The 26918-nt window shown below is 41.2% G+C and overlaps 1 protein-coding gene across 4 annotated transcripts in view; it reads left to right on the top strand.

Annotated features, from left to right (window-relative positions):
• The window catches only part of DENND1B (DENN domain containing 1B), a 143695-nt gene that overhangs the window by 84713 nt on the left and 32064 nt on the right, over positions 1-26918 (top strand). For all 4 annotated transcript variants that reach the window (XM_075182590.1, XM_075182587.1, XM_075182589.1 and 1 more), the window contains 3 exons: positions 19109-19209; positions 23801-23846; positions 25342-25443. In XM_075182590.1, coding sequence (XP_075038691.1) covers positions 19109-19209; positions 23801-23846; positions 25342-25443 — 249 coding nt within the window. The remainder of the gene's footprint in view (positions 1-19108; positions 19210-23800; positions 23847-25341; positions 25444-26918) is intronic.

Here is a 26918-nt window from a genome sequence, read left to right as displayed (position 1 = left end):
TGCTAACCACTAAGCTACCATGAGGTTAAGGCATGATCGGGAAGACCCAGGAACATTTCTGATAGAATTGCTTGTAAACTGGTCAGATATGCAAAGTGTAACCCACATATCACTGCAGAGAATATACAGAAATGTTAAGCTGACACCAAATTAGTGGTCCTGAGGTCCACAGTACCTTGTTGCTTACACTAAAATGATCTCTGTGGCAGAGTTGTCAGAGGAAATCTTTCCTATGACCTCATCCTAAAAGTCAGCATCTGATGTATGCAAAATAACACTTAAATAAGCACGATAAACAGGTGAAGCATTTGTAGAAAGTGAAACCTTGCCAACAAAAGGCATGGGGTGGATTTATTATGCTTTGTGCTAGTGCAGAGGAAATATTAACTGGGTGGAAAGAAGGATTGATTCAACTAACAACAAATCAAAGAAGCTAATGTAGAGTCATTGAAGAAAATGAACCTGAAAAGATATTGGCTATTTCAGCTTAACAAAAATAGAAAACATACCTCTAAATGACCCATGATGTACTTGCAGGAATGAAAGATTAAGCTTTTGGAATATCTTTCAGATTTGCCCATATTATTTGAATGTTGTTGAAAATCTTAGGGAAGATCTGAAACGTGCATGGAAGACCTGAGCTAGGAAAGTTCTGCAAGGAAGAGTGGGAAAACATTCCTAAAGCAAGCATAGAAAAACTCTTAGCTGGCTACAATAAATATGTAAGCCAAAGGAGATATTGCAATGTACTGAAATGGTTCCAAAACTTTTGCACACATTACTGTTTTATTTTTTTCAGTCTGCAAATAAATATTAATCTGCTAAAATGTACATGTTTATGTTTGTACCCTGCAAAGATTCGTACCGTGCCTGTTAATTTATTTTCACTTAGAGATTCAGTAACACACGCTATTTTCAGAGGGGTGCTAACACTTTTGCATGTATGCATGTATCTTTTTAGTTTATGATCCGTTTTCCCACTATACAGAATCTGCTCTTCTGATCCAATTTCTGTAGCGCTGTTATTGCTTTCTTTAAAGTAATATATCACAATGTATTTTTATTAATAGTTTACCCATTTTTGTAAGGTAATTTAGTCTTTTGCATTATTGCTTCAGATGATGATCTTGTTTTCTGATTGACTTGTATTGTTTCTGTGTGTTGCCTAAAATACAATGCACAACTATACCTTGTATTTTTTTTATATATTTTTTTTACTATATGTTAGTTTTTCTGCATATTTAAACTTAGACGAAGGGTAATAGTGACATATTTAAATGAATATAGATGAACCATCAAAAAAACAAACCATGGTGGTTGGAATGGATACACATTTAACTGTTATTCCTGTAGCATCTGAGATACTGACACACACTCTGGACTTAGACACAACACAGGAATGAATCATGACTGTACAACAAGGCATCAGATTCCCTCTCTCTGTCTAGGAGCCGTCAATGAGCCAGATCCCTGTTCCAGAGCCACGTTGGTGCCTTTCTAGCTCATCCAAGCGTAGTCACTCCTGTCATATGCTTGTATGATTGCTCCCCCTCAGCATGCATCCCATAACCAGCCAAACGAGGCTTTACATGGCTGGGCCGCGCCTGACACAGGACTCGCTCTGCTGCAGCTGCTGATCTGTTAACTAGAGTGTGTCTGATAACGCAGACGTCTGCATGTCCATGGTCTTGTTCTTTCTCTGACTGTGAAGGAGTTAACCCAGCATCTCGTAACATAGTCAGTTCAGCTGAACTTTGCTGTATATCAACAAGGTTAAAACCAATGTCTTTAGAAAGCTCTATTGGCTTTTCAAGTGGTTTTAAATATCCATACTTTTCGTTTCAAATTGTCTCACAATTTGAGATGTTGCAAAATATATTTTCATTCTAAGGTTCAAACCTGAGCATTAGGAGAGGTTTAGCAGTAGTTGTAAGGACATGCCAAAGTCAAAGTGTAGGATATCTCTGAAGTCATTTCTAATATCATGCAATATTAACATTATCTTTGTAATCTTTATTTATATAGCACTAACATGCTTTACAGAGAATTTTAATCATTCACATTTACTCTTTCGCTAAAATTGTTGTTAATGCATATTTTAAAACAAAATATTTTAAAAAATGGTGCTTGTATACCGTTTTATACTCATTCCTTATTTATTGGCTGCTATTGTGGATGACTGTCCAGGATTAGCATTTTTGAAGCAGAATACTACTTCTGGCAGCCTGTAGAATAACTGCTTCAGTAAAGAAGGGAATTGCAGAGCAATATAGACCAGACAGGTGCTGGTGGTAGGGGACTCAATTGTTAGATAGGGTAATATGTCATCATTACCATCTTTCAGGTTCTGCATATTGCGGATCGGGTAGTTAGCTTGTTAGGTGGGGCTGGGCAGGACCCAGCGCTCTTGGCTCCCATTGGTATCAATGTGATAAGATACCCTCCAAGATAATTCTTTTCCAAAATACTTCATGGCAGACAATAGCTTAAAGGGGTTGGCTTAGGGTTCATGGAGAACTTGGCTGATATATCCATCGGTGGCAGACTCTACACATGGATGGTCTGTATCTCTAGGGGAAGACATGGTTTGAAGACTGGAAAAGATTTGTCACTAGGAATGATAGGGGTGAACATTGTGCAAGAAAAGTATAGCCAGGAAACAAGGCTTATTAAAGATTAAAGGGTGAGAATTTGGGGATGGGGTTAGTACATGCTACAAGAGGTGCTTAAAAATAAAACTTGGCATAAAATACCAAATATACGATACCATGTACTAGGAGTTTGCCAAGCGAGATGGGGGAACCAGATCTAATAATGTTGCTGAAGGATTATGATTTAGTGGGTATGATATAAACTTGTGACTGGGAAGGGGATATAGAAGGCAGTAGTATGTTTAGGAAGGACAGAATATATAGGAAAGGGTGCATATACATGCAAAGCAAAGTTTTGTCAGGTATTATATCTAACATAGGTAAGAAAATGTTTAAGTAATAGTGATAACATAGTAACTTTTGATTTAAAGGTGCTATGAAAATCATACATTTCTCTTCCCTGCCATTGGGGGACACTGCGAGACATTGGGGTATAGTAGTGGGCTCAGGAGTTCTTATCACTTTAACTGTTAAGTCTTTGGACTCCTCCCCTGCTATGCCCCTCAGTTTTTAGTAAGTGACTTAAGAGTTCAGTCACTGGAATATAGGCTCCTGCCTATACTCAGTTTAGTTGATAGTTTTCATGTTTTTATTTTATCCTTTATAGGTGCAGCGTGGGATCCTAGGAAGACCCAGCAGAGTGAGTAGGACTTGGCTCTGCTCACTCTGGATCCCAGCGCAGGTAAGTGAAGCCCAGCGCTCACATTACTTGCACCTCTGCCGACAATTATTATTATTTAAAACAAAAGGGGCTATTAGTTTATTAGGAGAGTGAAGCTGCATAAGGACGCTTGGAGTGAGGAGAGTGCTTGCTGCAATAACATCTTAGGGCAGAAGAAGGGGGAATTAATCAGGTGTTGGTGCTTAGTGTTACTATGCAGCATAGAGGAGTGAAGCTGCATAAGCACCCAAACCCCCCCCCCCTCCGCAGCGATCCCTGGCCGGCAGGTCCCTGCTCTCCCTAGGCAACGAGCAGTGTGAAGGGACCTAAGCAGCGCTCATACTCGCGGAGGTGAGTGACTGCTTTAGATAAAAGAAATAGCGCTGTCAACGCTGGGCACTTTTCTCGCAGAGGCGAGACAAATCTGGTGCGCTTACTTTAACTCCTGGCGGCCATTGGAGGATGGCGCCAGTGAGTGTTTAGGGGACAGAGCGAGGCAGCGCAGGAAGGGAGGAGTTAAGAGAGGCTTCCGGTGTTGACTCTTCCCTCGCGGGTAACGGAGTCTAGTCACCATTACTAGCGTGCAGCTCTACTGAAATACCTAAGTCTTTGCCCTGTCTCTCCTCCCTGGAAGATCTTTGGATGCCCTAATCGCTACAGGCTTGTATCGATAGTGAGCATTTGGGGAGTGGATATATTTTGTGTATGATCTTGTGAGTTATTTCATGTTAGAATTGTCACAGACAGTACTATATTGGACTTGTGGTATTTTTTTTTGGAGTGGTGCTCTTTCAGAGACTTCCTAACACAGGACTCTTCTATTGTGTTGCCATAATTTGTCTGCATATCTTTTAATAATTATTTTAAGAAGCAGAACAATGGCGGAGAAAGGGACAGCTAAGGGCAAGGGTAGTTCTGTGCCTGCTGCAATGTATTATACCTGTTCAAAGTGTAACACAAAACTTTCTGTTGGCCACACAGACCGAAACGCCCTTTGCGCAGCTTGTACTGCAGACGCTCAGAGGCGAGACAACCCAGCCCAGGAGGGATCCTCTGCAATGGTGGAACCGCCCTGGATGAGGTCTTTTTCTTCGGCTATGGAGAAAATGACGTCCGTGATGCTACGGGCAATAGAGGTACGTGACAACACTACCACACTTACACCTGCAGGCAGCCAGTCTGACGAGAATGCCACATCACAGGCAGAGTCTACCCACAGGGAAGATAGGCTAGTATCTATTTCCCAGAGGGGTAAGAGAGCCATTCCTGATGCAGGTCTGGAAATAGATCAGTTTTCTGATCGCTCCTCAGCCGAAGAAGGTGAGGTAGATATCGACCCGGAAAATGAGGCTATCTATGATTCTGACTCTGGGTCCACAGGCGTGGACAGTCTTATTTTGGGAATCAGACATGCCTTAGGCTTAGCTGATCCGGAGCCCGCAGCACCTAAGGGTATATCATTATTTAAAAGACCTAAGGCGCAGCTAGCAATTTTCCCGCACTCTCCAGAAATGTTGGAGATTATTGCTGAAGCTTGGCACAAGCCGTAATAAGCAGTTTATGATGCCGGGAAAGTTTAAGTCCCTTTATCCTCTGCCCCCTGAGGACACAGTAAAATGGGAGACTTTGCCTAGGGTGGACACACCGGTAGCCGGGTTAACTTCATCTTCAGCTATCCTTGTCCAAGAGCGGATAACCCTTAAGGATTACACGGATAAGAAGTGTGATCTGGCTCTTCGCTCAGCTTATACAGCTGTGGGAAGTTTGTTTAGGCCTGTAATGGCTGTAGCTTGGGCCAACAAGGCTGTGCAGTTATGGATGGAGGCTTTGATTAAGGGCCTTAGAGATAACACTCCGCGTACAGAGCTAGTAGATCTAGCAGAGAATGTACTAGAAACTTCGGAGTACGTAGCGAACGCTGCCATGGATGCAGTTTCGGTAAATGCTAAGGCCTCGGCTTTTATTGTAGCCGCTCGTCGTAACCTATGGTTACGGACGTGGTCTGTGGACACAGACTCTAAGAGAGCTCTAGAGAATTTACCCTTTGATGGACTAACTCTATTCGGGGCGGAGCTCGAAAGGGTTATTCAGGAGACCACGGGAGGTAAGAGTACTGCTCTACCCACGGTTTCAAACAGGCTGCGTCAGGGTAGATTTCGTGCCTTTCGGAGGTTTTCCCGAGGGGGTGGTGCCTTTAATAGAGGGTATTCCTCAGCGTCTAGATCATCAGCTATTAGAGGCAGAGGAGGTAGAGGTACAGCAAGGAGAGGTTCTGCTCGTCCAGCAGACAAGCCCTCCGCGTGACATAGTTCTTCAGGGGGAGCATCAGGTGGGGGCATGTCATCTCCAATTCAGGGATCAGTGGTGGAAATCCACGACGGATCTTTGGGTTCGAAGAGTTGTGTCCCAGGGCTATGTCATAGATCTAGCCCACGCCCCTCCTCACAGGTTCTTCGTCACTCCTCTCCCCTCTTGCCCCATCAGACGTGTAGCACTTCAGGAAGCCATACAAAAGCTCCTGGCTGCTCAAGTAATAATTGAGGTTCCTCCTCTAGAAAGGGGGCGAGGTTTTTACTCAAATCTCTTCCTGGTGCCAAAACCAGACGCATCATTCCAGCCCATCCTGAATCTTCGGTCTCTAAACAAGCAGCTGAAGATTCAAAAATTTCGCATGGAATCCCTACGCTCTGTGATAGCAGGGATAGAAAAAGGGGAGTTTATAGCATCATTAGACATCAAGGATGCCTACCTACATGTACCGATCTGGGAAGGACACCAGAGTCTCCTTCGGTTCGCGGTAGGAAAGGCACACTTTCAGTTCAGGGCTCTCCCCTTTGGCCTAGCTACCGCTTCCAGAGTCTTTACCAAGATCATGGCAGTCATGGCAGGTCTATTGCGTCAGAGAGGCATAACAATTGTCCCTTACCTAGACGACCTTCTGTTGAAGGCACCGTCTGCGGTCCTTTTATCCCAACAGATTCAGACGGTTATGAAGTTTCTTCAGAGTCACGGTTGGGTGTTGAATTTACCCAAGTCATCGCTGGTGCCAACTCAGCAGATGCGATTCTTGGGCCTGCTTTTCGATACTCAGTCTCTGAGAGTTTATCTTCCAGCAGAAAAGGTCTTAGCTTTGCAGACAAAGACCAGAGCCTTGCTGAGGAAAAGGAGTGTCTCTGTCCTCAGTTGCATGAAGTTTGAGGCAGTTCCTTTTGCTCAATTTCACTCCCGTCCACTTCAAGGAGAGATCCTGCGGAAGTGGTCAGGGTCTCAGTTGAATTTGAACAAACAGATGGTTTGTCTGTCCACAGCCACAATGCTATCTTTGGTCTGGTGGACGTCCCGATCCAACCTGGAGAGAGGCCAATCCTTACAGGTATGGTCTTGGACTCTAGTCACAACAGACGCCAGTCTGTTGGGATGGGGGGGAGTAACAGGAACCTTGAGGCTTCAGGGTCTCTGGTCCCCTCAGAAATCACACCCTACAATAAACATTCTGGAGCTCAGAGCAGTGTACAATACTCTGATAGGTGCGCAGGAATTTCGAAGAGAAAAACCTCTTCAGATTCAGTCCGACAACGCCACCACGGTAGCGTACATAAATCACCAAGGGGGCACTCGCAGTGCGGCTGCTATGCGAGAGGCCAAACGCATACTAGCGTGGGCAGAACATCAGGTCCCCAGGATTTCAGCCATTCACATTCCGGGGGTGAAGAATTGGGAAGCAGACTTCCTCAGCAGACACACCCTTCATCCTGGGCAATAGGCTCTAAACAGTCAGCTAGTCTCCCTACTGGTGGAGTGTTGGGGCTGTCCGGAGATAGACCTGATGGCGTCCAATCTAAACCATCAGGTGCCGCGCTACGGCGCAAGAGCATGAGACCCAGCGGCAGAAGTAGTAGATGTCAGCTCCTTGGCAGTACCGGATGGTATACATTTTCCCGCCCATTCCAATGAATGCGCGGGTGCTAAATAAGGTGAAGAGGGAGAGAGTTCATGCAATTTTCATAGCTCCATTCTGGCCATGCAGATCTGCTGTTGTTAGCAGGAGCTCCTCCATTTCGGCTTCCCATGCAGGCAGATCTTCTGGTTCAGGGTCCATTCCTTTACCAAGGTTTGGATCAGCTGGCTTTGACGGCCTGGCTATTGAAACCCTAATACTTAAAGCTAAGGGTTTCTCTCAAGAGGTCATAAACACCATGATTAGGGCCAGAAAGCCTGCGTCATCTTCCGTTTATTACAGAGTGTGGAAGACGTATATTGTGTGGTGTGAGTCTAAGGGATTTCATTCTTGGATTTTCTTCAGGAATGTGTTCAAAAAGGTTTGCGGCTTAGTTACCTCAAGGGGCAGATATCCGCCCTTTCTGTCTATTTTCAGAAAAAGATTGCTGAGTGTGCAGATATCAAAACATTTTTGCAAGGAGTTTTGCGCATACAACCTCCTTTTTGTCATCCTGTCGAGCCCTGGGACCTCAATTTGGTTCTGCGTGCTCTTTCCAAACCTCTGTTTGAGCCTTTACAGTCGGTTGACTTGAGGTATCTTACGTTGAAGACAGTGTTTTTGGTGGCTATAGCTTCAGCACGAAGAGTATCTGAGCTTGGAGCTCTTCGCTGTAATCCTCCTTTTCTTATTTTTCACGCAGACAGGGCAGTCCTTCGGACCAAGTCGTCTTTTGTTCCTAAAGTGATTTCTAGATTCCACTTAAATCAAGAAATTGTTGTCCCTGCTTTTAAAACAAAAAGGGACTTTTCAGAAGGGTCTACGCAATACCTGGATGTGGTGCGAGCTCTACAAATTTATGTAGATCGTACAGGGCAGGTTAGAAAAACCAGTGATCTTTTTGTTTTATATGACGCCAATAAAAGAGGCTGGCCTGCTTCAAAGCAGTCAATTGCTCGGTGGATTACGTCCACGATTCGTGAGGCTTATGTTTCAGCTTCTTTAGCCGTTCCGCAGACTTTAAGGGCACATTCTACTAGAGCAGTAGGTGCCTCCTGGGTGGCTAGGCACGGCGCGTCGGCAGAACAGTTGTGTAGATCGGCTGATGCAAGCTTTGGTCGCAGGATTATGCGTGCAGCTGGTCCAAAGCATTCCCACCCTTGAGGAAGCTTTGGTATATGCCCAATGTCTCTCAGTGTCCCCCAATGGCAGGGAAGAGAAAATAAGATTTTTACTCACCGTAAAATCCATTTCTCTGACGCCATTGGGGGACACTGCGCACCCTCCCTTGCTCTGTATATAGTTCTGTGTGTGGACATTTTGATTATGGTTCTTTATTATTAAGACCTGTCTAGGTTATGTTACCTCCTTAAGTTCACTCTTTGTTAGTCAAAACTGAGGATCTCTCTGAAGAGGAGGGGCATAGCAGGGGAGGAGTCCAAAGACTTAACAGTTAAAGTGACAAGAACTCCTGAGCCCACTACTATACCCCAATGTCTCGCAGTGTCCCCCAATGGAGTCAGAGAAATGGATTTTACGGTGAGTAAAAATCTTATTTTTACAAATCCAGTGTTAAATTGTTCAGACAGGCTTTACAAAGGCCTGTCTGAACATGGGATAATTTAAAAAATATTTTGAATAAGAATTGTTGCAGATCTAGCAACAAGAGTTCTAGAAATGTGGCTTGATAATAAATTAGTAAAGTTGATAAATGAAAATAAGAGCACATTTAAATTGTAGCGTAGAGAATTCAGAGAGGTTATTACTTAAATATAAGGAATGTAATAAAATATGTAAAATTTAGGCTAGAACTGAAAGAAAATGGAAAATAAATGCTAAAGGAAACAGTTTTTTGTTTTTATTTCTATATAAGAAAACTATAAAAGCTGATTGAATCGGCCCTGAAAGGTGAACCATGCACACTTAGATATTATCGGTCTATCTCGTGAGGAAGTACATTTACATGATTGATATCACACCTGGCTCAGATGTTATCCACCCATATGTGCTGACAGAGCTATGTTCAGTTCTAGCTATGGTTTCTAGTGCTTCTCTTTTTTGGGGGAATGTATTATTATAATTATGATGGTTTAGTTGTGCACCAAAAGCAGTTTATGGGTCACTTTCCATAGAATATTGAATCATTCACATCAGCTCCTCTACCTCTGAAGCTTACCATTGAAATTCCCTACCACACATATATACACACAGACTATGGGACATTTTATTAGAAGACAATTAACACACCAGTATGTTTTTGGACTGTGGGAGGAAACCAGAGTACCCAGAGGAAACCCACACCAACACATGGTCATTCAAACACCACATAGATAGTGCCCTGGTCAGACTCATACCACTTATCACAAAGCTGTGATGCAGATTTGCTAGCACTGTGATATTTCGAATTTGTAGGTGTTTTTGTTTTTTCTTATGCAAAAAATCTCATTTAGTACTGATGAAATAAATATACTATTATAGAAATTTAAAAAAAAATAATCTCTATGTAATTTTGTGTATACTTTGCTTTCAATTTAAGTAGGGGACGGTGGTTGTTGTCGGGGTAGAGAGAAGAGGGTGCCAGGGTAGAGTGAAGGATATTGGGATAGAATCCCAGGTGAAGAGACATGGTACCAGGAAACAGAGGAGGGTGTCAGGTGACAGGATCCCAGGGAAGAAGGTGACCTGGGGAGAGGCTGTTGATAGGCTGTCCAGGAAGACAGAAGATTGTCTCTTAGTGCTCTTCTATGTCTAAGCTGAAGCTAGTTGGCATGAGGCTTGAAGGTCTTTATGTTCCCAGTGGAGCAGCGTCCAAATGCTCTTAACGGCATTAGAAGCAGAGCGAAGTGGCGCTGAAGGACTGGGGTGGGTAAAAGAACAATCCTACATCACAGAAGGAGGGAAATTGTGATTGACTGATTGGGATAATGTTTGCTCTGCTGGCATGAAAAGGAGTATGGTGAATATTTCGGAATGCCATCAATGGGTTTTTTTTTTTCCTCAGGCTTTTAGCTAAAACTGAAAACCAAAAGTTGTAGTTATAGATAAACCATGATTTATTATATGTACTGACTCCTAAGTTAAACAAGGTTAGTACTACAAGACTGGTGAAAGGTAGGTGTGGTCCCAGTATTTAAAAAGGAAACAAAATTTAACTGAGTGCAGGTTAGACACATAAATCCAACTGCTTATGCAACCACATGCAAAAATGAGATTTTGCTTTGCGTAAATGAGATACATGAAGTGTAGAAGATGGGTTTAGGGAGCTGGCTGTCCGTTTAGCTGAAAGCTGTATGGCATTTTTCTACATGCAAAAATAATTTAATTTTACAGGTCTTCCAAAAGGTACTAGTAATTGGAAGTGTTCTATACTTGGGAACCGGGATGTATTGTGCATTTTAATGGAAAAGTGCATCTAGAAAAGTTTAATAAAAACATTCAAACATGCAGAAATTACACATACAATAAAAACATTTTCAATCTTTCCACTATGTGCATTTCCAATCGGACCAGCAATCCTGCAAAACTAGGCGCAGGTAGGGCATGGGGGCAGTGCCAAAAATCTTGATGTAGACAGGAAGCTATGAATGCGCTGGGATGACAGTTATGTGCTTTTGCGCAAACAGAAAAGCTCTGAGCGTTGGCATGTTTTACACTTTCACAGTAGGTATTGTTCAAATAGTGTATGAAAACCTGTGACGTTTATTATCTTTGTCAGAGTATGAAAGATAGAAACATTGTTCACAGCTTTTTTATATAAGTTTTCACAACACTAATTTTGCGCACACATTTTTGGGTATATGCACATACTCACTAGAAAACAATTTGCATGTTGTTCTTGCTACTCTTATTTAGTCTTTCCTGCAATGAGAACTATATGTATAATATAGTATTCACAGTTCTGAATTCTCTTGTCAGGGGGCAGGTTTAGAAGAATGAATAAGAAAAGCATAAACACTCTCATGGGTCCTTTTCCAGCCACATCTTTAATTCTCCAGATGGTTCAGCCTGAGGCCAGACTATTCTCAGTGGTGCAATATAATGTGTATTTCACCAGTGTGTTTAAGCTGAACGGTACATCATCACTGCAATGACGTCACACCCTCCAGGTCATGGTGCCTGAAGGTATCAAGCTGCACAACACTTTCTACCAAAATATAGCAATTGACTGACAGAAAGGTATAGTGAATTGTATTTCTGTCTACCACTTTCAATTTGATAAACTAATGGTCTAAACATATATCACTGAATATACTATGCTGCGTGTCAGACATTGTTACTTTGCAGTTTTGCCTCCCCTTAGTACGTGCGCTCAAGGATAATTCCACCCAACAATAAAAGTATATGTTTAGAACTGACCAGTCAAGGTGTTCTTACCTTTTGTTTTCTTTTGAGCTTATCTTGTGCCATTTACATATCAAATGGTGACTCCCCCCCACCCCCCAGTCAGGTCCCAACCTACAGTGACACCTCTCGCCTGATTCATACAGTCAGCATAATTGAGCCAAGGAGAACTGGTTGGCATGCTGCAGCAGAGAGTGGTGTGAAGACTACAATCCCGGGCATGCTATGTCTATTGTTTCAGACTATAGGGCAGTGGTTCCCAAACTTTTGCAGTTCGCGGCACCCTTAGCCTCTCTAAATTTTTTCAAGGCACCCCTCCAAAATAATTACTGAGCAGTCCTGTTTTAGAAGTAGTTGGGTCAAAAAATTTTAATAAGTATTTAGGTCAGGACAGAAATACTTATTTAGTTGTATGCAAAAATGCCCCCTCTGCATCCAGACACTCTGCCCCCTCTGCAGCCCTCTGTCAAGCTGCCCGCCCTCTGTCACGCTGCCCCCCTCTGCAGCCCTCTGTCACGCTGCCCCCCCTCTGCAGCCCTCTGTCAAGCTGCCCCCCCTCTGCAGCCCTCTGTCACGCTGCCCCCCTCTGCAGCCCTCTGTCATGCTGCCCCCCTCTGCTGGCCTCTGTCACACTGTTCCCCTCTGCTGTCACGCTGCTCCATCTGCAGCCCTCTGTCAAGCTGCAGCCCTCTGTCAAGTTGCCCCCCCTCTGCAGCCCTCTGTCACGCTGCCCCCCATCATGCTGCCCCCCGCTGCAGCCCTCTGTCACGCTGCCCCCTCTGCTGGCCTCTGTCACGCTGTCCCCCACTGCTGCCTGCTGTTCCCCTCTGCTGTCAAGCTGCCCCCCTCTGCAGCCCTCTGTCAAGCTGCAGCCCTCTGTCAAGCTGCCCCCCTCTGCAGCCCTCTGTCAAGTTGCCCCCCTCTGCTGCCCCCCGTCACGCTGCCCCTTGTCACGCTGTCCCCCTCTGCTGTCACTCTGTCCCCCTCTGCTGTCATGCTGCCCCCCTCTGCAGCCCTCTGTCACGCTGCCCCCCTGTCACTCTGTCCCCCTCTGCTGTCACGCTGTCCCCCTCTGCTGCCACTCTGTCCCCCTCTGTTGCCACTCTGTCGCCCTCTGCAGTCACTTTGTCCCCCTGTCCCCCTCTGCTGTCACTCTGTTCCCCTCTGCTGTCCCCCTGTCCCCCTCTGCTGTCACTCTGTCCCCCTGTCCCCCTCTGCTGTCACTCTGTCCCGCGCCAGCCATAAAAAAAATAAAGAACAGAAACTTACCAATCCGTCGGGCTCCGAGACCCAGCAGACTCCTCTCTCCCGCAGCTGTCACTGAATATTGACGTCAGTGACAAGCTGCTGCGGGAGAGAGGAGTCTGCTGGGTCCCGGCGCCCGACGGATTGGTAAGTTTCTGTTCTTTATTTTTTTTATGGCTGGCCCGCGGCACCCCTGGGAGCCGCGGCGCACACTTTGGGAACCGCCGCTATAGGGTTTTCAAGCCATCACCACCCAAACAAACGTGGCACAAGGGATGTCTGGTCAGGAGTAAAGGATCACAAATAAGCCTTTTTTATGCATTATACATTATTCCTATATATTACAGGAACAGAAGATAAACTATTTAACCTGTTCTAAAAAGGTGTGCAGGCTGGGTACACACTATAGGTTTTTCACTCAATTGTCGCGCCATTCACACGATAAACGACCTTTAGGTCCGATATCGCATTAGTGTGTGCGCTCCAACGATCATGTTTTATCATTCCAAAGCACATTTAATTTTATAAACTAACCAAAAATCTCTATAACCGATGGAACAATGTCAGGCAAATTCTGAAGTGTGTATGTACTCACGACCAGCAGTGTAGACTGATCTCCATAGAGTTTACAGAGTCAGGATCTTTTCAGCGATGGGTTTGACAGATGAAGAACACAGATATTTAAGAGGAAACATATGAATGTTATTAGGTCATTTATCTGTACAGTAAAACTGATTGTTACATAATCAGTAAAACACACATGGCAGCGGTGTCCTCCCTCTCAGAGGTATGCTCACATTGTGGGGTTTCTCTCACTGAGGTCAGGGTAAAAGCACTTGCTGAAACAACAGGACCTGTACATCTGTTCCGAAAGCAGCTTTCACCACTTCCCCCTTCATATTAAAGTCCTGTCTACTTCCGTGTAAGATATTTCTTCAGTAATGCTGGCCCCGGCTGCCTCCAGCTCAGATAGTGGCCAAGCTGCAGTTAGCTCAGATACGCTGTACTCATTATCTGCACAGATTAAAGAAACAATAAGAGCAATGTGTAATGGGATATACTGTCTGGTGTCTGTGTGCTGTTCACAGTTCTGCAGCGGGTTCTTTTGCTAACATTGAATGGTTATGATACATTCCAGTAAAAATAGTCAAGATTTCCCTGCAGGTTAACTAAAACAAGTAAGTAGCCTGGGCAGGGATTTGACAGCTAATCTGAAGTAAATTGATTTTTATTTTTACACTTTGTTGTTTGTTAATTACCGTATACCATTGTTTGGTGTTTAAGGTTACATTAACTTATTTTTTTTCATAATTACTTTCTTAAATTAATATCTATGCCAAAAGCATTTCATATCTCAGAAGAATCCTTTTGGAAAACACTGCGCAAAGTCTTGGCAAACTTTGACTCATTCTCTTATTCATAGTTTTGCATCGTCCTAGTTCTCTTTTGTACAGGTCTCATTAAATGTCACGTCAAGTAGCATCACATATGCAATTATTTCTTGATAATCTAGAAAGGCATAGAGAATTTACAATTTGATAAGTGGGGATTTTCATTTAGAAAATAAAAACACATTTATACATGTTAACATGTATGCACACATTGCAGACTTCATATGAAGGGTTTGTGGTAAGTGAATCTTTTGAATCACTGCCCAATTTTATATGTTGGAGTGATGGGAACAGAAACCGTGTGTAATGAGCAGTAGTAGAATCTTGCTAGAGGAAAGATAATAAAAATCACTAATAACACATAACACACAGAAAAAAAAGATTTAATGATTGTCACCTATAAATAATATAGTCATTAATGAAAATAATATTATTTTTTTACCCCCCCCCCCCCCCATACAATACATGTATCATGATGTTATTAATGTCTGCACATAAAATGCATTTTTACAGTTACTCCTGATTGCAAACATATTTTCTGACATGCATACATGACTGTCATTACTGAGCACTTACACCTGTCCTGTAGTTGGTGCAAGTGGTAACAACAGAAAAACACATATTTTTGAGGTTCCCAAAGTTTGAATTGGGCACTGCTGCATGCGCTCTAGCTTGGCACACCATTATTGTACATTGACTTCATGCATACACCCATTCCTCTTCCCATTCTGCCACTGAAATCATAGGCTGTCATAAGGGTCCTTTGCCCTCACAGATGAATTGCAAGTTCTTGTGTTCACTGGCGTATAGTCCGTTTCTGTTCGTGCGCATAGATTTTAAGCAAAATGCGGCACATACCAGAATTTACGTTCCTTAATAAATCAGGCTCAGTAGAACATGCCTTAATATAGAATTATTTGATATAACATGATGTAGCATACCATGACGCAATTGAGAAGACGTAATATAACATTACATAAAATGTCATGACATGGTATAATTATAATATGACATAATATGAAATTATATAATATAACATGATGTAATATAACACAATTGACAAGACATAATATAATGTGACAAGAACAATATACCACAGTACAGGGAGGATGTCTAGGGAAGGACAGAGTAGCAGGGAAACTAGCTGGCAGGATAGGCAGAAAACATGCAATGCGATATAATGCAAAATGCAATGCATGGGATGTGAGTAAGATCTTAAGGACGGGGCCTAACAGTCTAATTGGTCAGGTCGAAATACTGGATGGTGGCACAGAGATGGGAGGATTATAAGGAATGGGGAAGAGGTTATGTGGTAGATCGGTAGCCTTAAAGGAACACGTTTGAAGCTTTCCAAGGTTTAGAGCATCTGACAGTACAAGTGAGAGTGTTCCAGAGGTGGTGGGGAGTGGCACGGAAGATGTCTTGGAGTTGGGAGTGAGACATGGATTCTAGAGGTGAGGTTGTGGACATTGGCCTACCGCAGAGGTCGGAAGACGTGAGGGGCGGGTGGTAATTGTGTGTGTGTGTGAGGACCTTGAAATCGGTTCTTTAGGGGAAACAAGGCCCCAGTATAGGTTTTGGCAGAAATGGAGCAACGAGAGAGAAAGATCAATCTTTAAGGATATATTGAAGGGGAGAGATGCTGATGAGGGGGAGTACAGTCAGGAGGAGTTTGCTGTAATCGAGGGGAGGCAACAAGGAAGAGGAAGTGTGTGATCCTGGTGAGGCATCTTCATTGTATCAATAACTGCTCTTTCCTGGTGCTGCACACTAAAGTTACTAGGTAATATTGCAATGTACATTCCTGTGAAATATAATATAGACGTATCCAATTATGTATTTCCTGTCCTTCTCTGAGCATAACCTTAAGTTGGCACTGTAAACATTTTGCCACAAAATTCCTTGTCTGCAGTTCTCTAGCCTGGATATTATTAAAGGATTTTAAAGTCTGAAAGTAAAGCTGTATCCCTGCCTTGTTATTGTCTAGAATTGCAAATGTACTTTTCACTTGGTCCTCTTTGCAGTACAGAGTAATTTGTATACTCCAGGGGAAAGTATAGATACATACATAGTTTATTAAACATGAAATGTATAGCTAGAAACTCTGGATATATTTCTAACTCTTTACAAATAGAGATGATAATAATATCCGCAATGACTTCCTTTTAAGTCAGTCTTATCATTTGTTGTAAATAGTTGCTCTTTGTTACTACTTTATGGTATAAAGTAAAACCTCAATATTGCTGAAATCTCTGGAGCAAAGCTAAGTGCATCAGTTTTGTATTTATTTTATGCACATACTGGTGTTATACATTATTTGACACACACACATTGTCTTCTTGTTTCCTGTAAGATGTATGGTTCTTGAATAGTTTAGTTAGAAAACAATAGTGTGACTGGATCTACCTCTCCCCCCCCACATTAAATTGGGAATAGATAACTTATTCTATGAATTTATTTTTATTGTCGGTGGAGCATGCCTGGTGTATAACATTGTAAGTGCATAAAGGGTCTGATGGTATTGAATTTTTATTTTGAAGCAGCATTTTAGCATAACACTAAAACTTGAAATCCTGTGTAAACTAGTATCTCTCCTGGGACAGGATCAGGGGGAAATATAACCTTGACAACTGCATTCCTTTCTTATCCTGTGGAAATGTATTTATGATGGAGCATATAGTTCCTTATTACATTACAGATTGCTGTATATTGTGTATAAGTCTCCATTTTATGTAACTCATCGATCCCTGATACTAAACATATTTATGTATTAATCAAGGTGTTGTTAGTTCTACTTTTGGCACAAAGGGATATCTACCTTTGTTATAACCCAGGGAATAAATGAGCTGGGCATGCTTATAAAGGATTTGTCCATTCACAAAATGCAGTATTTTACATGCTTATTTGAATTATGGCAGGGTTAGAGACTGGTTCTAATTTTTTTTAATATAAAGAGCACATATTGCAGTATTGTGTGTACATTTTTGTATTCCATCTGGGTGATTATTAGTACCACATACAGATTATGACAGTCCTTGTAAGCAGAATATTATTTGAGCTGTTCCTTACAAGACCCTGTATGATGCCTATTACCTACTGCAATCCTGTGACCTACAAATAAAAGCTAAAACTGTAATTTGTTCCCTAGCAGTCCTGTGTCCTGAATCAAAGCTCTGCCCGCTACCCTTCAGTCATACGGGGTGCTGCAGAAGCTATATATAACACCCAAAAGTGATGGAGACTGGTGGTGGCAGCAACTATTCTCCTACAACTAGTGTGCAGTTGTCAACTTGTGGCAGTGGGTGACTGTCGGGTTGCTGAGTAACACTAGTAGGAGTGGTATGTGGTTACGAATGGTAAAGAGAACACAAGTAGAATCTGTAAAGCCACAGATAAACTGACAAGAAAAAGACCAGGTGTCAGTTAGCCCATCCTGTCACAAATTGTTTATTTGAAAATGTATAGGCTAAGCATGTAAGAGATTGTAAAATACTTCCTTCTATCCATTAGTGAGCATATTCACCGACATGTAAGTCTACATTTTGCTGTATGTGTTACTTACTTGAGCATTAAATAGGGAGATGCACTGTAGATGTCTTAGATCTAACTTTTGTAAGTGGAGAATTTTCCAGTAGAAAAAGACCCCTGTGACAGTAGAAGTGTAAAGCAGGAAAACTAAGAGACAGGAATGTACATATATGAGTAAATCATATTTTTGTTTAATTCACATAATGGTACATCTTTTGAAAGGGTAATGCTACTTGGACTAACGATTGACTGATGTTGCATTGTCACCACAAGACAGCTGTCTGGGCAGTGGTGACAGCGTGTGACAGAGAGCAGTCTTATCCCAGGAGAGAGCGTTCTGCAGGATAGGCTCGCCTCCCGTTATCACAACCCTTTCCAGATGCTCCCCACCGCCTCCTGGTTCTCCATCGTTTGGCAATCAGTCCTAACGAGCTCTCTGGGGAGCTCTCAGGCCTCACTACTAGCCATATTTAGTGGGGTTAAATGAACTCAGCTAGCCAGGGTCCTGCATCCCATCACAAGCCCAATTATCCATCTTCTGTAGCCACCAGAATCCATACAGCATTTTAGAGAAATAATCTTTCCAGTTTTACGTCAGCAGTTCATGTATAGGTGCCTATTGCAATAAGGATTTGGTATTAGACATTTGTATACTTAGAGTAGGTATGGTTGTGTATGTCAATCATTATGTACTTAGAACATTTTGTATTTAAGAATGCAATTCTACAATACTGGATATTCTGGATAAAACCTTTAAATATATATAAAGTAATTTAATTATAATCTATGTAATATACAGATTGATATATCAATTTACGTATGCAATTGTTAACATTTTAATCCAACACTGAAATGATTGTAATGTTTGCAGCCCTGGACCCTGCCTTGTCTGCTTACTTTTTACTTTAAAGTACTTTGTTTACCATCAAAATTATTGCCTTACACCTCAAACAATGTATGTATGTGCTCAACCTGTGTTTTTACTTTCTTTGTTACAATATACTGGTTTGATTGACCACTGTGTTTATATATTTATATAACATTTAATTATATCTTATTTTAATATGCTAATATCATTATAATATAGTAATAATAATGGGACCAGTTCATGTTATCCCTCACAGTTTTTCCCCCGGCTAATGTTATCCCTCACAGTTATGCCCCCAATCCTGGACACTGCAGCTTTTGATTGGTCCTTCTGCTCACTTCCTTGTTCTGCAGCCATTTTAGTAATGTTCACCACTTTAGGTGGTAGTGCAGCTTTGTTGTATTTTTTTATAATAATGCTATCATATGCAACAATGTATATATGTTGTTTGTTCTGTCTTATTTCTATTTTATTTCCGTCTTACAGTTAACAGCTTGTGTTCATGCCTCTGCATCTCTGCTGTATCCCATGTATTGGCAACACATTTACATCCCTGTTCTTCCTCCACATCTACTGGACTACTGTTGGTGAGTGCTTTGCTCTTTCTTGTACAAAACAGTTTGTAAAATAAGAAAAGTGGGGGTATTTTAGTAGCATTATCATTCAGCAGAACGGCTAGGTGCTAAGTAGATTTCTTAAACTTGTTCCTGAGTAGAGCTGCTTCTGTGCGTTATTGTTCATGCCTATGCATTTGATAATGGAGCATTTACTGTGAGGCAAAGTGCATGGAAATTCTCAGAGAAAAAAGTCACATCGATTTAATGATATAATAATCTGTGTGGCCAATGCTCCACAAGTGCCAACTGAAATAAACAGTATTTACTTCTGGACATAGCAATAGCATTTTTTTGCAGGTAGGTGTTTTGCGCTAATTGAAGCTGCAACACATGATCAATTTCTAACATTTTTTTTTTGTCCATGATCAAAACATTATTTCTACCCCTATTGCTTTCTGTGACATGTGTCATGCTAGTGTATGATCAGTGCACAGGGAGGTGAATACCTTGTTAAGCCAGAAGCTCTAGAAAAGAGAGACGGTTCTTTTAATGTATTCTATTGCAATCACTGTTTCATAAAGATTACAAATATATTTCTATGGTTTTTATTCCTAACTCTTTCACATACATCAGTGATGGGCAACTTTATATTCATCAAGGGCCATATGTGCTGCCCCCGAACCTTCAAAAAGGCTAAAAAATACCCTTAATTTCAGTAATGTAAAAACTTCTTCAGCACCCCCACATCAGTCATCCCAAAGTTTCCCCCACATGCAGTTCCTGGTGTTGTGTAAAGCAAGTTATTACAAATGTTGCTTTAAGGTGTAATTCTGCACTAAAATCATAGCAATAAATCAACAATTAGCACTTATCAATCTAGTGCAGGACAATGGATGCAAATGTCTGTCTAGTTCCTATGGTTTACTGCAAATTTGAAACTGTGAGCAATGTTAGTAAGTAACCCTCATAATGTTATTTAAATATAGCATTTTAAAGTGAAAGGGGACAAACAAGTGAAACTGTTATAATATAGTTTGTTTTCTATTAAAATAGCTACATTTGTTAAATATTTTGCACAATTTTCATTGTTGTTTGGTGTTAATTTAGGGTATTTCTGTGGCACACATCTTTTCTAAGGATCTCCTTGTGCGCCGTATATTATGTTTTTTAGTCCTACTTGCAAGCGTAAACTTTTAGCAAATATGCAACTCTCCAAATGAATATTCATGTTTTGATTATTTCTGTGTGTGTCAGAAAAACTCAAATCCTCAAAACATTGCCCATTCAATGTGTACTGATTATAGCTGAAAAACTGGTTGGCAGAAAGAATGTTGGGATGCAAATTACTGGGATTTCATGCAACAAAGTTCATTATTTAGAGTTCCGCAAGTGAAGGAAAAAAATTCACACAGTCTGTCCACAGAGTTTGTTTCATAGTGCATCCACTATACCTAGTCATGTACAATTTATGCATGCAATACTTGAGTACAGGTACCTGAGATCTGGAAACATAAATTGTTTTACTTCAGAGGTGGTAAAGCTTCATGTTTGCAAATTTTCAGGCATGTAAGACAATATACACTTTAACAATATTGGTATATGTTGACAAAGTATACAGTAACAATACAATAAATGTAGAGCATACTTTACCAGAAAGTATAATCCAGACCCACATAAGGGTCTGTTCTGATGGAGCACCTAATTTCTCTCTGTTTTTCACTTGTCTAATCTTTATTTTAAATATTTCACTAGGCCTAGGCATAGTAAATGTGAAGACGTGAATATACAACAATGTTGTCAATAAAAGCGTTTTTAAAATTGAATGGACTGGAGTTTTGCCCAGTCTTAGTAAAAATAAGTTCCTATTAAGTGGGAAAAGCACCCCCCCAATGGGTTGAGGATAATCCATACTTAGGGCATCTATTCTTTCCGTGTTCTAAATTTTTTGGCCTATAGCATAAAATGAATACAGTGACAGGCCATTTGATCGAAAGACATGTCACTTAGTACTTACTGTCATGACAATATTACTTTATTCTACTGCGCCTATATATATATATATATATACATCAATAGAATTATTAGCGTGTCATAATGGGATAATTACTACTTCAGGGCAGTCTGACATGCGGGTGGTCTGTTTTTCTCTAATAGCCACAGAAAATAATTTGTTGATGCTGCAGCTTTGGTAATTACTTTTGCACAAAGATGAATTGTTCTGAAGGTTTCTGAAAGCTGCAGTTTTGCCTAGAACTGTCTTATATCTTCTCAATATTACTTAATTTGGACAAATCAGCAGCCCAGGGAGTGTGTATCGGCTCCTTTTTCGTGACTTATTATCCTTCTAATTAAATTTGGGACATGCCAGTGACAGTCAGAAAATAAGATTCTGGTGGTGCGGAGAGAAGACATAAAACGGTCTGTCTTTAGACAAATAGAAGGGGCCTTTACTGTGCACTGCATCTTCAAATGTTATATATCATAGCGGCCAAAGGGTAAAGTAGTTATAACTTTCCACTACAGAAAAACTTTTTTAATAAACCAGAAATAATAAGTGAATCTAATGACAAACTATCTTGACTCAAATGTAGTATACAAATATCTTGTGCTTTGTCAGGAAATGGCATTAAAAAAAAGTAGAGACCTATGATACATATATCCAAGTAAATAATATATATGAAATATCCGCTGTGTTTATAGTCCTCTAAATTTTTCCAGCATGCTGTCTGCCCCGTCCACTTGCCAAGAGCAGATGTCTTTAAAGAACAATACTATTCAATACTAAAAATGTAGTTTTGATCAGAATGCAAGAAATGAATATAAAATATGTCAACGGTTTGGAACAGAGTTGCACAATAGAGCTACTTCTGCTACTCGTTTCAAACCTGATGACATTTATTATTTAACTACCAATCATAATTCACCAGGGTCTCATATTGTAGTCTCCTTTGATGCAGCTAAGGCATTTGATTTGGTGGAGTGGTAATTCCTATGGCTGACGCTGGCTAAATTTATTATTTATCCTAACTTCATTGCCTGGATAGAGCTGCTGTATAACGGACCTAAAGCTAATGTTTAAGTAAGTCTTACTCTAACAATATACACTCTCGTCTTCCTCTATAAATTTGTGGCAACGATAATCTGGGTAGGGCAGCACGTGGCTTAGTGGTTAGCACTTCTGCCTCACAGCACTGGAGTCATGGGTTCGATACCCGAACATGGCCTTATCTATGTGGAGTTTGTATGTTCTCCCCGCGTTTGCGTGGGTTTCCTCCGGGTGCTCTGGTTTCCTCCCACACTCTAAAAACATACTGGTACGTTAATTGGTCTCTCTCTCTTTCTCTCTGTGTGTATGTATGTATGTATGTATGTATGCTAGGGAATTTAGACTGTAGGCTCCAATGGGGCAGGGACTGATGCAAATGAGTTCTCTGTACAGCGCTGCGGAATTAGTGGCGTTATATGAATACCTGATGATAATGATCTGGGTACAATGATGTTGTTACCCAAACACCTTGATATATTCAGCATTTCCCTATATGGATCCTAAATAGTTATTTCAGGATATTTAAATCATCAAACATTTTATTTGGTGAAAAATAGAACCTGTCCAATGAGGGGGGTTTAGACATCCCTTTTTATTATATCTAATCTTGAGCATTGCATCTCCAGCACGCTTATGGTTGGTTGGCATACATTAAAAATGGTGGCCTTATTGGTAGAGAAGCTGCTACAGTTCCTGGGGAATCATTATTTCTCCCTCCTACCTTTGTCTGAATTAAGGTCCATAAAATTGGGATGTGTATTCCCTATTGCTCTCTTCTCACTCCCTTATGGAAGGGAGTACACCTTCTTGCCAGATTTATCCACAGTGTCTGATGCAGCATGGTGGTGCAGGCATGGAATAAAAATGCTTGTTGATGTTTACTTCTGAGGGAAAAGGCATATATATCTCACTGATTTGTTTTTTTAAGTACCTGTAAATACCTCAGGTATTATAAACCCAATTCTTGTGTCTGAGTGGTCAGCTTAGACTCCTCTAGCCTTGAAATATACTTGAGCTGGAGTCAGCAGGATCTTCAGCTGTCCTTTGCATATGCCTGGTTGTTACACTTCTATACAGTCTCTTTTGTAAAGTGTACAGCCAGAAAGAAGCAGGACGTCAGGTCACTAGAAAATGACGACTGGGAGGACAACCTCCATTTTCCTTGGACATGTATTTCCTCCGCTCTTTATTTGCACAGATTTTATCATACACCACATCAACTGGATTGTCAGATGGGGTTCAGACCTACAGCTTTGTGTGACTAATGTGGGGATATGAAATACACTTCATCATCATCATCATCATCATCATTTATTTATATAGCGCCAACATATTCCTTAGCACTTTACAACTTTCATATGTTATGAGCTTGCCGAGCAATTATATTGGAAATTAGTTCTGCACTTTGTGAGTGATATTACAGGTACCCTAATAATAAACAACAGACTGATTTAGTTTTCTTTGTCTACTTTAGGTGACCTTATCCCTTAACGATTCATTGTAGCTGCTCTATGTGTGGTATGTCTGTATTAAGTATTTTGTACAGTGCCAGTTTAACTTTTATTTGTATTTCAGTGCCCCTATGCCTTATCTCATTGGAGTTCACTTCAGCCTCATAGAGGTAGGCTATTTATTATTTGATATTTTAGCTCTGCTGAAACAAAACACTTTAAACTTTTTACTGTCTATACACGTCCAGTAAGCTTTATGACTGTTTTTCATTTTGACAAAAACATTTCTCTGACATCCTACGGGGGACACTGGAATGCCATGGGATATAGATGTGGTGTAAAAAGCTCTTCTTTAATGGCAAGCGCCCACCCCCTTCCCCCCACCACCACATACATCTAGTGCAGCGATGGGTTTTTTCATAGCTGGCTTTTCCCAATCTTATTAGAATGGTGACAGCCATGTATTTAATATAGCCTGTACTCATGTTCTTACATCATCTAGCATCCTAATTTTCATAGTTGTGTGTACAGTTATATTGTGCAGAACTGGATCCAAATCTTACAAACATTTCCAGTATTTGTTTATATAGCGAGCAAATAACTGTGTTCTGACACAAACCGTTGAATATGCTAATGCCCAAGAATGCATAATACAGCAGGTTAGAGCAGTGATTCCCAGCCAGGACCATTTATGTATCATAATGCTATACTGGATGTGTCATAGGAATTCATAGGTAACAAGAAATATGTTGACTTTATGCAATGCAGATTGTATATGAACTGCAATGTAAAAGTAAATGACATTTACCTGCATTCCACTTTGACTTTGAAACCGGCCTAGAGCCTTCCTGCTCCAATAAGGTCTGTCTATCAGTGTAGCCTTTTTGTTTTAGTTTTGGCCTATAGGTTCTAAAACAACAACAACAAATTTTACATACACCCTTAGTTAAGTATAGAAGTGAGAATGAACATTATCGTATTGAGTAGTATAAAGTATTGCTTACACCATGCTTTGGCAAAGATATTTATTATTTACATTTTGCATTTTTAATGTTTTCTCTAACTGCACTTCTTTCCTGCCATTGGTTTTCAGTTATTCCTGCAGACAATAATGCTGTGCTACTGTAGACTGGCAGTGGGTGGGGGAATTACAGTTGGTAGGAGCCATTGGCACCAATATGAATATATAATTTTTCCAACTTGGCCGTTTTGTGCCATACTAATTCTGTTTGTTGCCACCATCACAGTTGTTCACTTTAGCTGATTTTGGCAACTCAGTGTGGCAGCTGTGCCCTGGCTATGCTTTAAGTAAAATATTAACCAGTATCAAAATGTTTGACTAAATAATTAACATGACAACAAGCTGATTTCTAAACAAACTAAATATATTCCCTCAACATCTTATTTTGGTGTTGGGATGTCTGCATTGTGTTCAATCCATGTCCTTAGGTCATTGAAATATCCCACATAAACCCACAGAAATATTTTTATCAAGTTTAATATAGTATTAGTTTTATTTATGTATCATGTTTTTAATAAAAACAATGAATGCAACAAGATACCATATTAGATTGCAATCATTCCTTATGAACTCACAGTAAGTCTGTATTTGATGATATCCTAGTCAGTTTCTTGCGCTGTTAATTGAACTGAACCATTTTTCAGAGGGTGAGAAGCAGATATCTTGATGATGTGGTTTTGCTCAATGTGGACACCAACTCATTGGAAACTCCTTTCAACGATCTATCAGCACTGCCTGGTGATGTGGTGAGTGTATCTTTAACCAATTGATTTGAAAAAAAAAACATATTCCTTAAACGCATTACTTTTAAGAGAGCATTATTATGCTTTTTATAGTTACCATTACAATTTTGAGCTTATCTTAACAGCAGAATTTATATGTATCCGAAAAGCAAAAGAATCTACAGTGCTCTAATAATTTACACTTATCTATTGCTGACATTTTATTGTACCTGCGAAAAAGAAGTACTCAATAAAATGCCAGTGCACAATAAAAAGAGGGAGACTTTTCATATATTGTTTTTAGGAGTAGTTCTAAATTCTGTTCATATTGCTGCCACCATAGCCCCTCATTTGCTCTAAAATTCCACATGGTCCAAAATCGCCACACATGCACTCAGACCTCCCACAAGTTCTCAGATCCCAGATCCTTCATGTACTTCAAAACTCCCTCCAATCTCCACACAAGCCCCTTATATACCCATCAGACCTACCCACATGCCCTTTATATACCCATCAGACCTACACACATGCACTTTATATACCCATCAGACCTACACACATGCCCTTTATATACCCATCAGACCTACCCACATGCCCTTTATATACCCATCAGACTTACACACATGCCCTTTATGTACCCATCAGACCTATCCACATGCCCTTTATATACCCATCAGACCTACACACATGCCCTTTATATACCCATCAGACCTACACACATGCCCTTTATATACCCATCAGACCTACCCACATGCCCTTTATATACCCATCAGACTTACACACATGCCCTTTATGTACCCATCAGACCTATCCACATGCCCTTTATATACCCATCAGACCTACACACATGCCCTTTATATACCCATCAGACCTACACACATGCCCTTTATATACCCATCAGACCTACCCACATGCCCTTTATATACCCATCAGACCTACCCACATGCCCTTTATATACCCAGAAGGCCTACACACATGCCCTTTATGTACCCATCAGACCTACCCACATGCCTTTTATGTACCCATCAGACCTACACACATGCCCTTTATATACCCATCAGACCTACACACATGCCCTTTATATACCCATCAGACCTGCCCACATGCCCTTTATATACCCAGAAGACCTTCCCACTTGCTACCTAGACCTTCACACATGTTCCTTATATGCCATCAGACCTGCACACTGGACATCAGATCTCTCCACATGAGTGTGGTATCAGGTCACACCATCAATTGCCTGAGACAGCAGTGTGCCTGTCACTGATGTGGTTGCAGCAGCTTTCCCCCTGCTGCTTTGCTGCAATACCCAGAGAATCTAACAACAGCTGCTCGGCAAGTCCAGACACCGGACCCCTGGAGGGCCTGGGCCCCTAATTGTGGTAACCCCTGTATCCCCGCTGTTGGCGGGCCTGGAGGTGACTTCCAGTTTGGAAGGAAGACAGCATATGTGTATCCTGCACCTGCATAGCAGTAAAAGTGTCTGGGCCAATGTCTAA

Source organism: Mixophyes fleayi, chromosome 8, assembly GCF_038048845.1.
Source record: "Mixophyes fleayi isolate aMixFle1 chromosome 8, aMixFle1.hap1, whole genome shotgun sequence".
NCBI classification, from domain to species: Eukaryota; Metazoa; Chordata; class Amphibia; order Anura; family Limnodynastidae; genus Mixophyes; species Mixophyes fleayi.
Note: the sequence above shows the minus strand (reverse complement) of the source record. Positions and strands in the feature narration are given on the sequence as shown.